Here is a 15,617-nt window from a genome sequence, read left to right as displayed (position 1 = left end):
AGAGAGAGAAGGAGAGAGAGAGAATGAACTCTCGATACGCACAACAACTTGTGTAGTTCTCAGGGGCACTGTGCTGACTGAAACAAGCCAATCTCAAAATACTGTAGGATTCCACTTAAACAACACTGTTGAAATGACAAAATCACAGCCACAGAGACCACATTAATGATTGCCAGGCTGGGGGTAGTTGGAGGGGGAGGTGACTATAAAGAGGCTGCATGAGGAAGATCTTTGTGTCAATGGAGTAGTAGTTCTGTATCTTGACTGTGGTGGTGGTTACTTAAAAACACACGTATGATAAAATGACAAAGAAATATACACACATTGTACCATTGTGAACCTGCTGGTTTTGATATTTTACTACAATTACATAAGAAGTAATCACTGGGGGAAACTGGGCAAAGAGTAGATAGCACCTTTCTGTTCTATCTTTGCAATTTTCTATGAACCTTTAATTATTTCAAAAAATAAAATTGGGTGCAAAGTCAAACGTCTGAAACCTCTGGTAGAGTTTTCTAAATTCTCTGCAACAAAACATCACCTTCTCATTTTAATGGCCCGAAAGGTACGTACAACTCATTTTTTTTTTACAGGATACTTTGAAAACAAAAAAAGATAATCACACATCTTTAAAATTATAAACTTTGTTTTCATCTCAGATACTGGTGCTTCCTCCCCATCCATCTTCATTCCATTGTCAAGCCTTTCAAATTTCACATCTAGACTTTAACAGTTTGCCTCTCAGTGACTGATACTACACTCCAAAATTACTGCTTCTCCCTGGTCTTATTTTTCTATTCCCACAAAAGTATACATTCCTTCAGAAAAATTTCAGCTAGGTATTAGATTATCTAATTCCAGTCACTGTGTTTGAATGATTATACCGTGCTGAAGGGCAAATAAAAGTTTTTTAAAAAAAGCTCCCTAGTCCAAATAAATATCAAATTAATAAAAGTTACAATGTAAGAGATCTTCTAGCAGAAACGCCTTCCAAATTCTGCCAACCTACTCTAAGCTGCCTCCTGCCCATTCCTCACTGTACAGAAATCCCTCTCACAATACCCCAGGCCAGCTTCAACAACTTATCTTACTTCATAAAATAAACATCCCAGGAACACAACCAACATTTGCAAAGCACTTTGGCTGACACAGAACTTACACACAAGAGATCTTAGCTGCTGCTCATTACACTGCAGGACACATAAAAGCAGGGACCAATTTTCATCCCCATCCCAGAGACAAGGTAACTTGGATTCTGAGAAGAAACTTCTCAAGATCATATAGGCAAATAATTAAGTTGCAGAATAGGGGACAGAATTCAGATCTCCTGATTTCTAATCCTAAACCATGTCAAAATATTCCATCAAACTAAACAGCCCACTCTCAATCTGGTAACAGACATTTTATAACCATGAACGCTAGAAGAATAGAAGGCAAAGAGACGATCCAATTGAATTGTTCTGCTCCCTCTAAAGCAGAGGTTCTCAAAGTATGGTGTAATCCTAAAATCAGTTATATGTCTAGTGATTGTAAACAGGTATTTCAAAACAGAAAGTCATAATGCACTTCTATGTAGTTGAAGAAATCAGCTGGCACGAGAAAGAAAAGAAAAGAAAGCAGGCTGTTTACTTCAGCTAACTACTGCTTTATACACCTCACCAAGCCAAGTTTGTGAAAAAGAACAAAATCATGGTGCTATAATCAAGGCTGAATTCAAATACACTGAATTGGATCTCTAGTTCTTCTAAATCTCGGCAAGTGAAAAAAACACCAAAGCAAAGATAAGCATAGGAAACCTCAAGGACTCATCCATGATAACCTGATTTTTTAATCTCCTGATTCTCCTTCTAATCTATTCTCTGCAAAGGGGACATGGCTGGGACTTGTCAACCCTTGATCAAAGTGTAAGGTTAAAAAAAAAAAAGGCCAAATAATTGGGAAGAGACTGGAAAATTAATCACATGAAAGAAAGTACTTTTGATGGCAACAAACAGAAATGCAGAGTAGATGACCTCAGGATTGCTCGCCCCAAGAGAATAGTCCTCAAACCAAAAGTCTGAGAACCACACAATATACAAATTAACCAACATCAAAGGAGTTTTATTCTGAAAAGTAGAACAATAAGATAAAACTCATGATCTTAAAGCTGTTAAACATTCCATCAACATTTATTATTAATAGCCTGTTTTTTGATTCAAAGGAGTACCTAGGCCCATTCTGCTTCCTTTCTAACAGGATCAGGACACTACAGGACAAATAAACGGGAAGGTTTTATAGAAATCTTACCAATTCGATATTTTAGTTCTATGATGGTTTCGCCTTCTCTGGTTAGTTCGGTGACTTCACAAGTGTAGTTTCCTACAACAGCCTCTGCCTTGTCCATCTCCAAAGAGGCAATGCCAGTTAGTAATTTTTGCGGTACAATTTTTGTACTCTTAAAGTTATCACCGTGAGTGGTCTTTTGTAGAGCTCCATTAAAGGTGAAAATGTCTTTTCCTTTTAATTTCCACTTTACATACATTTCATTAATGTTTGTTGCCTCCACATTATTAACAAAGCATGGGATGATAACACTTTCGTTGCAAGCAGTGTATTCTACAGATTTGGTTATGTTAAATATTAGCTGAGCTGAACCTGAAAAAGAAAAAGAAAATTGTTTCACTTCATTATAGAATTCTATGCTTCAAGTTGTTACAAATCCTTAAGATAAAGAGCAATGTTTCACTTGTTCATTTAAGCAAACAGTGCAACTACAGAGAAGACAGGCAAGGTGAAAAAAAATCCAAATTATTTTAATATTAATGTGTAACAGCTCGTAGACAACACTGTAACTTTTCCTTACTCAATCTCAGTAATACAAAGTATACATTACCATACATCTTGAGAATAAATTCAGCAACCCTGCTGGAACATACAGGTGTAGTATCTGGCTTTGGAAGCTTTGAAGTAATCATTACTGCCTACTGATACATGTAGAAAACTACTGTCCTAACCATGGGAAAATTTTGAACAAAAAATCAAACCAAATATTATATTCAGTACATATTTCCTCCAAACAGAACTTGCTAAACTGATAGGAAGTTTATCTCTAGCCTTATGTTGCATTTCCAAAAAAGATGACAGGGTCTACTACACTTTAATACAAAAAAGTAAACCAGATGAATCACATCACATCTCTCCATGAGGATGGAAAGTCTTAGAATGTTAAGGAGAAAAAACATTCTCTGTGGCTATTTTCCCACTGCAAAACACAGACAGCAATAGTCATTTTGTATGTAAGTATCAGAAAGGATTACATACAACAGAATGACAATTTCCCACCCCTATATTTCACTGAAACTACGGAACAACAATTTTCAAATATATATTACAGGTATTCTTTCCTCCTAGAAACCATAAACGACTCAAAAAAAAAAAAAAAAAGCTAACAAACAAGTTAATACCAAGAGCAGATACTGCTAATAAATAGGGTATATACTAGTCCTCTTTTATCCATGGCTATGCTTTCTCTGGTTTCTGTTACCTATGGTCAACTACAGTCTGGAAGCAGATTATCTTCCTTCTGACACATGGTCAGACAATCTATAGTAGCCTAACTCTAGGTCACATCACATTGCCTATATCCTTCAATCTCATCATGTAGGCATTTTATCATCTCACATCATCATAAGCAGATGGATAAGTTGGGACGCCTGGGTGGCTCAGATGGTTAAGCGTCTGCCTTCGGCTCAGGTCATGATCTAAGGGTCCTGGGATCGAGCCCGCATCAGGTTCCCTGCTCAGCGGGGAGCCTGCTTCTCCCTCTCTCTCTACTATTCCCTTTGTTCCCCGTTTGCCTCTCTCAGAGCTCTCTCGCTCTGTCAAATAAATAAATAAAATCTTTAAACAAAAAAAAAAAAAAAAAAGGAGGAGGAGTAGGAGGAGGATTAGTACAATAAGGTGTTTGGAGAGAGGGACCACATTCACATAAAATTTTATTATAGCATACTGTTATAACTGTTCTATTTTATTATTAGCTATTGCTGTTAATCTCTTACTATGCCTAATTCATAAATTTAATCATAGACACATATAGAAAAAAATAGTATATGTAGGATTGGTACTATCTGCGGCTTCAGGCATCCACTGGTGGTCTTGGAACGTCTCCCCTACAGATAAGGTGGACTACTGTATTCTATCATTTCTTCTCCGGAAAATAAACTGTCATTGCCTTACAAAAGAGGGATTGGAAAAGGAAATGCAATCACTTACCTTTCATCTAACATGTACGAGAACATGGAGAAATTATAGCTGTCTTCCACACTGTTCAGCCATTTATCAACCTTTTTACCTAAACAGTTAGCTGGCTCTTCCCTCAAAAAACAAAGCACTGACAAATACAAATAAAACATTAACTTCAATAGTTCATCCTTAAGATTTCCTCTTTCTACACTTACAAAATGTGAACAAAAATCAGGAGCATCGGATGTTATTATGCTAAGAACATAATTATTATTCAGTAACTGCCCACTGAGTTGAATGCTAGGATGCATAGTGGAATATGAAGTGGACAATGTTCAGAAAGTCTGAGTACAAATTAAGCAGTTCATTTAACTTTTCTGTGCCTTGGTTTACTCTCTCTGAGTAAGAGGATCAAAACCGAACGCTAGGCTACTTCACAGAATTGTGGTGAGCATCCAAGGAGAAAACACCTGGGCAAGTGCTCTCTTACAATACTGTGCTATAAACATCAGGGGCAATACTGTAAAAGTTAGGTGATAAGGCATTTTAATGTAATGATCTGGACCTTCTCTGACTGGCAGGTCCAAACTGTTTTATTTCTGGGAATCTGCAGTTTGAATTAGCCTCGGGCATGTCCATGGTTCACCTCTTCCCACTTCTTTACATTTCTTGCCATCCAAATATTAGGAAGCCTCAGGAAAAACCTGGACTCCCAGCTGCATTCTTCCAAGCCTTGGGCTTGTGAGTTATCTTCCCTGAGAAAGAAGTACTGGAGGTGGGGAGGGAGGACCTGTAGTGTACAAGAAGAAGTCAGGGTGTGTGGGTGGCTCAGTTGGTTGAGTGCCTAACTCTTGGTTTCAGCTCAGGTCATGATCTCAGGGTTGTGGGATCAAGCCCCATGCAGGCTCCGCACTAAGCAGGGAGTCTGCTTGAGGTTCTCTCCCTCCCTCTGCCCGCCCCCCTGTCTCTCTCTTAAATAAATGAACAAATCTTTCTTTTAAAGCTTTTATTTATTTGAGAGAGTGAAAGAGAGAGAGAGAGAGCGCACACAAGCACCAGCAGAGGGAGAGGGAGAGGGAGAAGCAGGCTCCCCTGCTGAGCAGGGAGCCCGACACCGGGCTCCATCCCAGGACCCTCAGATCATGACCTTAGCAGAAGACAGACACTTAACTGACTGAGCCACCCAGGCGCCCCATGAATAAATCTTTAAAAAAAAAAAAAAGGAGAGAAAAAAGTACGATGCTGGATGCGAAAGAAAGGAAAGTGTCAGAAGATATACTGAAAGGTTTTGAAATGGACAAAAAGATTACTGAGTGTCCTTTCAATGGAGTGCTGGGAATTGTGGGACAAATTCCTTGGGAATATCTCATTCTGTAGGGGCCTACGCCCTTTACTGTGTTTATCTGAGCTATTTTACAATTTTGGTAAAACTGATGGCAATGCAAACGATTCATGTCCATAGAGATACAAATAAACTTTGTTCTGCAATTCACTTCTCCCTGGTGGAAGAAGAGATTTAAAAAAATCACGTTTTATTGCCCTGAGGATAATATTGCATCTATTTGAAAATTCATTTCACCATTCCTGATTGCCTATAAATGTGTCTGTTCTCTCAATTTTCTTTTAAAACTGAGATGGTTTTACTATCTTGCTGGTTTACTTGTTAATTAACATGTGAAATAAAATCTTTGATATGTGGTCATTTTGTATGTGAGTCAAGATTTTAAAAATTATTTCTAAAAATTACCCTTTAATAAAAGAGATACAAGTGAAGAGCTCAGTTATCCTAGCAAACTTTTTTAGAAGGCTCTAAGTAATAAGTGGTTGGTGAAAACTCCACAATTTCATCTTATGTTTCAAGAATGAATTTTCTAAAGAATACAGAAAGCACTAATAGCACTGCATTTTTTGTTGCAATAAAACAATCTTACAGCTGAAGCAATTTAAGTAGAATAAATGCTACCAATAAAATTCAAAGTAAAATTGACCTAGATAAGCCATAACTTGAATAACCCTTCTGCTAATTAATAATTAAGGGTAGTCCAAAAATGTCACTCCACCAGCTGTTAACTACAGCTTCATCCTCTATAAACATTTATAAAACAACAACAACAACAACACAAAACTACTAAGTAGTAAAATTATCTGATTTGGGTTTTATCTCTTTTGCCTACTGCTTTCTGATGAAACATCAAAGTGAGAAAAAAAGATTTAAAATATAGAGAGCAAATAAAAGCACATAGATAATTAACATGAATAAGGAAACTCTGAATAATCAAGATATGCCTATAGCAGTATAAATCAGATAGGAATAGATAAATATAACCATCAGTGATGTAAAAGCTACAGATAAATTAACAAATGAAATGGGATATTATTTTATATAAAATGCCAAAAATACTGGACTTCACAACCTCTGTAAATACAGACCACCAACTGAAAGCATCTCAGACCACAGTCCTGAAAACAGCTATTATATGTTGCAAAGAAGGCTCAATACATCCTAGTCACAGTACACAAGTCTAGCTCTGAAATGTACAAATGCAACTAACATTTACTGAGAATTACCTGATCTGAAACATTGCGATAGGATGAGGGGATACAATGATGGAAAAAAGCGAGAATTATCTTTTAGAAGCTTTCAATTCTCATTTGGAACAATGATACATACTTTTTATAATAGGAGGTCATAAGTGCTATCCTTTGGTATGAACAAAGTGCTACAGATGGGCAGGAGAGTTATCAGTCTTACAGATTTCTAAGAAAATTTGCATTGCTACTAGGGAAACAACAGAAGATTGTCACAGCTCCCGCCCATCTGGGCCTTCAATCATTTATCTTTTATCTGTTCCATGCAAAACCTCTCTCTCTCCTTTTTTTTTTTTTTTAAAAGATTTTATTTATTTATTTGACAGAGATAGAGACAGGCAGCGAGAGAGGGAACACAAGCAGGGGGAGTGGGAGAGGAAGAAGCAGGCTCATAGCGGAGGAGCCTGATGTGGGGCTCGATCCCATAACCTGGGATCACGCCCTGAGCTGAAGGCAGACGCTCAATGACTGCGCCACCCAGGCGCCCCTCTCTCTCTCCTTTTTAACACTTAAATCACTCCCCTTTTGCAAAAGCTTATCTTATCTCTCAAAGAAGCCTTGAGTCCTTTAGATGAGAAGCCAGAAGCTTCCAATACTTCCCACCTATAAATTTACCTGCAACCCCAACTATCCACACCCCCTTCACCTTCTTCCCCTTCACAGTTGTATCCCTTCACCCATTAGTTTTCATTTCTGCCTCCATACCCACTAGTCACCCCAAGGATTTTCTCTAGTTGATTATCAGCTTCCTACACCCCCCCATGCTATTCGTTGGTGTTCTTTTAACATATAAAAAATTCTTAAATATTAACCAACTTTTTAAAAAATCACTCATACTTGTCTCCCCTAGCATCCTAAAATAATAATCTAAATGCATTTCTTCACCTCCTATTCACTTCTTAAATCTCTGCCACCTGGTCTCTACCTCTTCTTCACTACAACAGTTCCCGCCAAAGCCCCCGATAATCCCTTGTGAAAAACTGAATGTGGACAGTTCACTCTCTATCTTGACTACTCTATAGTTCCTGAGCCAGTAGGCAGCTCCTTTCTTGCTCTTTCCTCTTGGCTTCTGTGATAGCTCTTGATTCTGAATTTCCTCTTATTGCTTTGTCCATCCCATTACAGCTTTCTTTCTTTATTGAAATCTATTCCTTGACTCACAAAATAAATATTAGTGTTCCTCAAAACTTTATATGCAGCACTGCCCTCCTCCCAACCCCCTGGGGCCCAGCATTCTCTCTTACTCCACAGTTATAACTACCTACATACTTTTTGTTTAACCAGGCCCCACTTTCTCCTTAACTGCAGACGTGGAAAGCCAACTGTCCGCTGTGTACTTCCACTTGAATGTATTACAATTCAAAGTCAACATGTCCAAAAACCTATTTACCCTCTTCCTAGCCTCCACCCAAATCCTCACCATTCAAAGTATTTTCTATTATCTATCAGTCAACCAGACCTTGACCTATAAGAATCATACTAGATTCCTCCCTCTGCTTAGCTATGAAGAATTCTTAGTAGGCTCAACTTAATGGTTCCTCAATCCAATGTCTGTTGTAAGAATTAAACATCTATCATCTCTCTTTTGAAATACTGCCATAACCTCTTAACTAGCTCCCTACGTCCAGCCTCAATGTTTTCCCATCTCAGCCCCAATGTATTTTCCACAGTTCTCAAAATAACTGTTCTAAATGCAAATGTGCACTCTTCTGTCTAATATACTTTAACAACACCCCCCCTCCGTTTCAAGCTAAATTCTAAGTGCATTAGCATGTAATACAAACTAGGTCCTTCAAGATCCTGTGCAGCCCCACCTCCTGTACTCCCTCATTTCCAAACTAAGCTCTAATCATAATGACCTACTGCAATTCCATGAATATGTACACGCCCCCTCACCCCCATCCATGCTTTGGGCGAGCTGGCAAACACTTCATCCAGTGTCCAGGTAAGAGCACACACTGTGGAGTGAGACCTTGGCTCAAAACTTGCACTTTCTAGTTGTATAACCTTTGGCAAGTTACTTAACCCCTGTAGTTCAGTTTCCTCATCCACAAAATGTGAACTGAGGTCGTATATACCTCACAGAGACTTTGTTAAGACTTTAGAAGACAATAATATTAAGTTCTTACTGCAGTGCTTTTGCATACATAGGAAATGTTCAATAAATGTCAGCTATAGTTTACTAACTTTGGTTCTTCCTGCTAGAACACAAGGGAGATGTTCAATCCTATTCCTCTTCCCTACCACTGCTCAATCGTATTCATTCCCTCCTTATTGCTCCCATTGCTCCCAGTTCAAGTGTTGTCATTGCACTTACTATTGAATCTTGAAATTACTGTTTTACTCAACGATCTCTCCATTAGGCTCAAACGGTAGAGAAACAAAGACAATGTCTTCATTTGGTATCCTATGGATCCAGGGCCCAGCAAGTACCAACGAATACATTCCTTAAAAATGTAAAAAATTTAAAGTATGAATCCCAAGAAAGGAAAACTGTATCAGAGAGGATTCACTCTTCTTACATATGTCAAGAGAATCCTCCACTGCTACTCACTTCAATAGACCTGATTATCGAATCAAGAAGCTACATATTTTAATGGAAAATCTTGATCAAGTCAGTTGCAGATTGCATGGAAGAGTTTCTTAAAAATTATACAAATGTGTTTAAGAATGATCTTCCTAGAGGATGATGTTTAAACTAGGTCTTAAAGGATGAGTAGGAATGATATAGAAAAGGAAAAGCTTTCTAGGCAGAGTATATAACATGTGCAGAGGAATGAGGAAAAGTGAGTAATTGGAGGCAGACGATTCTTCAGGTGAGCTCTAGGAAAAAAGGAATGGTTAAGAAATGGTGTAAAGGCTTCTCTGAATGTCATTCTAAGGAACAGGGGCTTGATAATATAAGCAAGAGCAAAACACACAGACTTACTTTTATTTAAAAAAATTATACAGCAGCATGAAGGGCGAACTGAGGGCAGGAAGGGAGATGGGAAAAGGAGACCCATTAAGAGATCATTGCAACAGTCTAAGTAATTGACACCTGGAGAGAAGGCCAAAACACTACAGTAAAAAACAAAGAATATCAACGTAAGTTGGATGTGGGAAATAAGGGAGAAGAAGAGGAAAGAATTAAAGTTGTTTACTAAAAGTATGTGTAACTGGTTAGATCGTGGATTTTATAGAGAAAAGAGATTTTGGAAATTTACAGGGGAATATTCTTTCAATATTTAATAGGCTAAGTATTAAAGGACCTATGGTACAATGAAACGAGGATGTCCAGTAGACCCCAGGACACACGGATCCAGATTTAAGAAAAAAGGTCAGAGCTATGAAGACTTGGGAATCACCAAGATCAAAGCTGGTAAGTCAAATTGTGAGCATAAACAAGATTGCCCAGAGAGTCCCTGCAAAGCAAACAGAGAAGGAACCAGAGGATAAAATGCTGGGGAACAACAGTATTTATAGAAAAATCATTAAAGAGGAATAAACCAAGGAAGTGAGAAAAAGAAGTGAGAGCAGCAAAAAATACCACTGTGAACATCAAAGACGGGTCTTCATGTGGACAAAATAGATGTTAAATAGTATGGGTAAAAACAGCCTCTAGATTGAAAACTACATCATTAGCTTCTTTATCTACAACAATGTCAAAAGACTAGTGGGATCAAAAGTCAGATTGCATTTGGGAAGTGAATGGGAGGGAAGAATGAAGAGGCATTCTCTTTCAATAAATTCTGGAGTGTAAGAAAGCAGAGAGATAGAAGGCAACAGGAAAAGTGTGGAGACAGGGACCAGGGCAAGGTTTTTTGGTTCTTCTTGTTTATTTGTAATATGGGGTAAAACCTGAGCATGTGTGCAAGCTAGAGTGAAGGAGTCAATGGAGAGGGAAAGATCTACGATGAAAGACTGAAGAGTTAAGTGGAGTTGGGCAGGTCTCCAAATGGTGAAAGTGGAAGAGCGGCAGACAGGTGAACCTTTCCTTGGAAAGGTACTGAATAGGTAGGTATACTTCTGAAACTGGGGGAGGGAAGAGAATGAGATGGTTGCTTAAGATATTGTAGATAAGTTTAGTAATGGTGGGAGGGAAGCTGAGAGAGTCCACACCACACATCACTATTTTTGCAGTAGAGTAGGAAGTTAATTATCTGCTTGAAATGGATGTTCAGGAATGGGGAAGAAGACCAACAGTCACTAAGGCAAATGAAGCAAAGATCATGAGTAAAGATACCTGCTGAAAGTAATCCTACCAGTTTTTGCCATCAGATCAAGACCCTATTACGAAGAACTAGAGTCTAAAACCGAACTGGGTTAGAATTAGGGCCAAAAAGAGGGATTCAGACAGATCTCTCCTCAATAGAGACCAAATAAGGTCTAGGGTAAAGTAGGCATGTCCACAAGGTGTTCAGCTCTGACTCAAAGTAATTCCCTACTAGATTTAAAGTGGCCTTATAAGAACAGAAGTGATAAACCTAGAATTACAGGGGAGAGAGCAGTGTCAAGTCAGTAACATCCAGAATTATGGGCTTATCAAGCATTTAAAATATATTAGATGTCACCAAGAAATAAAAACAAATGAACAAAAATCCCTACTCTTTATAAGCTACATTTTAAGTTACTGAGAGGCATAGAGTCTGAAATTTATCTGTTATACGCAAGAGAGCCTTGCAAAGTGCTTAGAACATAGCATGGGCTCATACTTGCTTGCAACGGAAAAAGCGGTTTTGACAGACCCTGCACTTGCCAAATGCCTTGCCTTGGTAAGTGCGACATGTATTCAAATATGCACATTTATTCTCTTAATCTGAATCTCAAACTCTAGGGTTGACCAGATTCTGAGTCTTATCTAACTGTCCCATAGATAATGAATGCAATATTCAGAGGAGGGTATAACTATAATTTCGGTTTCAACTCTGTGTAACTACGAAGGAGAAAAATCCAGGTTCTATTGCCTCAGTCTAGGTATATCAGGATCAAATTTCTTGGGTGCTCTATATTTTTTTTACTTTAGTACTGCATTGAGTTTAACAAAATTGATCCTATACTAGTATTTTTTTTTTTTAAATCATGGAAGAACTAGGACACAACATAAAAGTTGCTTTATGAGAACCCAAGAGTGCATTATATTAGGCTGAGACACAAGATATCAAAATACAGAGATTTTTAAAAAAAATCTTTATAAAAAGCTGACAGCAAAAACCTAAAAGATGGCTAAAATGGCTATATGAAAACTGTATTACAAAAAGAACACTAAAGTATTAAAAACAATGCTTATTTGGCTATAGGTGAATGAACATTAAGAAATGCAAACTTGGTTTTAATAATATGAGTGATTATTGTGGACTTAGAATATTTATCAAACTTAGGAAAAACACCTATTTTTCTTCTGTAGAACGTGGCCTTTCAAATCTCCATTAACAACTCAGTGGCAAAGATAAAACATCTGCCAAAATACAGATGACAGCATGAGCAAGTGTCCTAATGGTAGGCATTTAGTGTAATGCTTTAACACACTGCCTCTAGACTGCTGCGGTGGCCCCATAAATAAGTACTTTTAAATAGGCATTTACTTCCTTAAAATGGCAACTTGTGTTTAAAAGTAATACATTCTTTAAGAGAAAAGAAAACATTTTCATTTAAGCAAAACGAATTACTACCAGGCTTAGGCAATAAAACTGTTTTCTAATCATGTGTACCCTTGATTTGAAAAACTCACTTCGAACAAAGAAAAATCATTCAACCACTGAAAAAACAGTCCATGTCACTGTCGTTATCTAAGTCGTTTTATCTGCCAGTTACTAAAAACTACTGAAACTACTGATGTGCTTTTAAATAAACTATAATTGGACTTATAGGGCATGGGGGAGGAAAGGAGGGTAGTAATTCATTCTGTGTCTTATAAACTAATAGGGGGCTTGCAGTTTGCCTGTAAGTAGACAGAAGGACCATTTCAGGTAACTCCTTTTACTATAAAGGTCAACTGAAACTGAGTGGCTTCCAAAAAATGCCTCTGATTACCAGTCATCTATAAATGAAACTGAAAGCAAAATCCAACTTCAATAAAAATAAACGTACACATCTGTGACTGTTTTACTCATTCTGAATTCTAAATTCAGTCTCTTAAATATTCTGGTTGATAATGACTTGTGTTCTGAGACTGTTACCATATCCTCATACCTGTTTTTTTTTTTAAACTACATATTAAACACACATAAAATCCACTATATCCTATGGCAAACACGATCACTTTCTGTTTTATAGTCAACACTTAATAGAGCTCAAATGTATAATGCCTCTATTTTGCTTTTTTTCAGGTTATTATTAAGGACAATAAAGTACTATAAATTGTGAATTCTGTCACTCTGTAGGGAATTGAGCACATTAATATTGCATGTAAATGAGTGCTAATTATATGTGACTTAACTATTATTAAATAAGGCCTAGCAGAAATCCTATTCCCAAAAGTGGCATTATACCAGTTCTTTCCCATCTGCTTGAAAACAGGACCACTGTTTTTAATAAAGTATATGATTTACATTTTTTATTCTTCTGACTAGCTTTGACGCCAACAGTCTGAATTAGTGATATTTTATTACAAATGTGTAATTTGGTCCAATATGAAGGCTTTCTGAGCGTACAACAGATTTCTGAAAGCAGTATTATTTTCGCTATAGTAATAGTAATGGCAACAAGCCATTAATGATGATGACAAGAAATACTACCTTATCTAATTATCAACTCTTTAGATAATAAAGACATCATCAACAGCTCCAACAACCCAGGATGTTTCAGAGATCGGAGAAAGTGGTAAGCAAGAATTTAAAGGCATAATGGAAATGGTTTGAAATCACAAGCGTTTATAAATGGCAGAGTGAGGCTAATAATCAGTTTAAAATCTAATTAATTTAGCATTCTAGAATTAAATGTAACAATTGCGTCTGCTACTCAAATTCAATACTGAATCTTATAAAAAGTTCACAGAAGACTATATAGATGTAAAGTGTGACAGGCAATGTAGAACCACGAAAATTCCTATTCCTCACTTTTTACAGACGAAGCACACGTTTAAAAAAAAAAAAAAAAAAAGGCAAAAGCATAATGGATTCCAAAAGCCTGGGGGGGGCAACCGCCTTTGGCGTTGAAAGACACCAAATTCCACTCTACTGCAAATACGTTTTGACTGGAGGTCTTCATAATTCAAGCGAAATCTGGATTACTATTAAAACGGTTCACCGAAATAAAGTGGAAAAACTTGAACGTACAATTTGGACTACATTAAAGTGGTTGATAGAGCGTGGGGGTAGGAGAGTTTCCAGGTAGCTTATTTCTAGGGTTTAAAAAAAAAAAGCGGCCAGAAGATTCTTCTGACTAAATGCTAGGCTGGAAATGCAACTTAATTGTTCCTTTATGTTTCCTTAACTCTATGTTCATGTGGGAGAGCAAACAGGAGAAATCCCGTCTTGCAGACTTCTCCAAAATGCGCACTTCTATCTCAAGAGGCCCGGGCCCTCCCACTCTCCCTCCTTCATCCCCAAATGCGTTTGAGCATCGAGGAGGAAGAGGGGTGCAAAAGAGGGGGGGCCCTAACAGTTGCCACCCCTCGCCTCTGATCGCGCCCTTTCTCTCTACAGTTAATTTTTGCGCGAGACGCACGGCTCCGAATCGTCCTCGGTGTGCATCTGGAGGTGGAGCACGGGGGAAGGAGATAAACCCCGCTCTCACCCTGGGGGAAGAGGAAGAGGAGGGAAAGGAAGGAAGGGGGCGCAGGATTACCCGCGGGCCCTCCTACGTTCGCACCCGGGGCGAGCTGGGCCCGCGCGTCCCGCGCTCTGACCACACTCTCCGGAGCGCCGCCGGGCCAGCCGGGGCGCAGCCCACATACCGGCGGGGGCGCCTCGGGGGCAGCGAAACACGAGCCTCCGAGCCAGTAGAGAGGGGCTACTCACCGCAGCACGCCGAGCCCAGCAGCAGCACCACCAGGGGCCACATCTTCGCGGCCGCCGCGGGGTCGCCGCCGGCGCCGCCGCAGGTGTCTGGAGCAGCCGCCGCAGCTGTTTCAAGCAGGATCGGCCGCCACCGCCGTCACGGGCAGGACCGGACGCCGCCGTCCGTCACAAGCAGGACCCGCCGCCCAGGCTGCCTGGCCGCGCGCACGCGCGCTCCTGCCACCCCACGCCCGCTCCCCCCCTTCTCCCGCCGCGCGAGCCGCGCACGCGCACTCGCCCCCGCCCCGCCGCCGGGACTGTTGACGCGACGCCCTCCTGCCTTGCGGGCTCGAGTCCCCGCTCCAGTCCGCTCCGACGAGGCCTGGATCCTGCTCCCACGCAGTGGCACGCGCCGGACTTGCCGGTCACGTCCCGTCATCCCCCACTTTCCACCCCCGCGGGTCTGTTTGCCAGCCCGCCACAGGAGGCTGAGGGCTGAGCGTGTATTCCTACGCTCACCGGGGACCTCCTTGCACCCGCCCTCTCGGCGGTTCTCTCCCGCCTCTCACACCGTCCTGGGCCCCGTGTCCTCCCTGCGCCGGTCCTCTTCCGCTTTCGCTCCCACCCTCACGCTTCAGGAGCGCCACCAGGTGCTGCTCCCTTAGACCTGGGCGTCTCGGCCCGCCCGAGCCCCCGATCTCTCTCCCGTCCCGGGTCCGACGTCCGCCCGCGCGTCGACCCTGCCGCGCCCTTGCCCCCACCTCTGGCCGCGCCCGCCCCCCCACACCCAAAGTGCGCGTCGCGTGGGGGCGTCGTTACGCTTCCCCGCGTTCGGGAAGCCCCGCGAGCTTCGCTGAGGGTCGGGCTGCGGCCGCGCCTCTCCGCAGC

At 40.3% G+C, this 15,617-nt stretch overlaps 1 protein-coding gene across 5 annotated transcripts in view; it reads right to left on the bottom strand.

Annotated features, from left to right (window-relative positions):
• Positions 1-14,992, bottom strand: part of CD47 (CD47 molecule) — a 49,138-nt gene extending 34,146 nt beyond the window's left edge. For 3 of the 5 annotated variants that reach the window (XM_057306853.1, XM_057306854.1, XM_026492842.4), the window contains exons 1-2: positions 14,751-14,963; positions 2,287-2,634 (exon numbers count right to left, since the gene is read on the bottom strand). In XM_057306853.1, the coding sequence (XP_057162836.1) occupies positions 2,287-2,634; positions 14,751-14,793 (391 nt within the window). In that variant the 5' untranslated portion in view covers positions 14,794-14,963. Of the gene's footprint in view, positions 1-2,286; positions 2,635-14,750 lie in introns of all 5 variants that reach the window. The other 2 variants (XM_026492840.4, XM_026492839.4) reach the window with 2 other exon arrangements.
• Between the last annotated feature and the right edge of the window lie 625 nt (positions 14,993-15,617).

Source organism: Ursus arctos, unplaced genomic scaffold (assembly GCF_023065955.2).
Source record: "Ursus arctos isolate Adak ecotype North America unplaced genomic scaffold, UrsArc2.0 scaffold_4, whole genome shotgun sequence".
Classification (NCBI taxonomy): domain Eukaryota; kingdom Metazoa; phylum Chordata; class Mammalia; order Carnivora; family Ursidae; genus Ursus; species Ursus arctos.
Note: the sequence above shows the minus strand (reverse complement) of the source record. Positions and strands in the feature narration are given on the sequence as shown.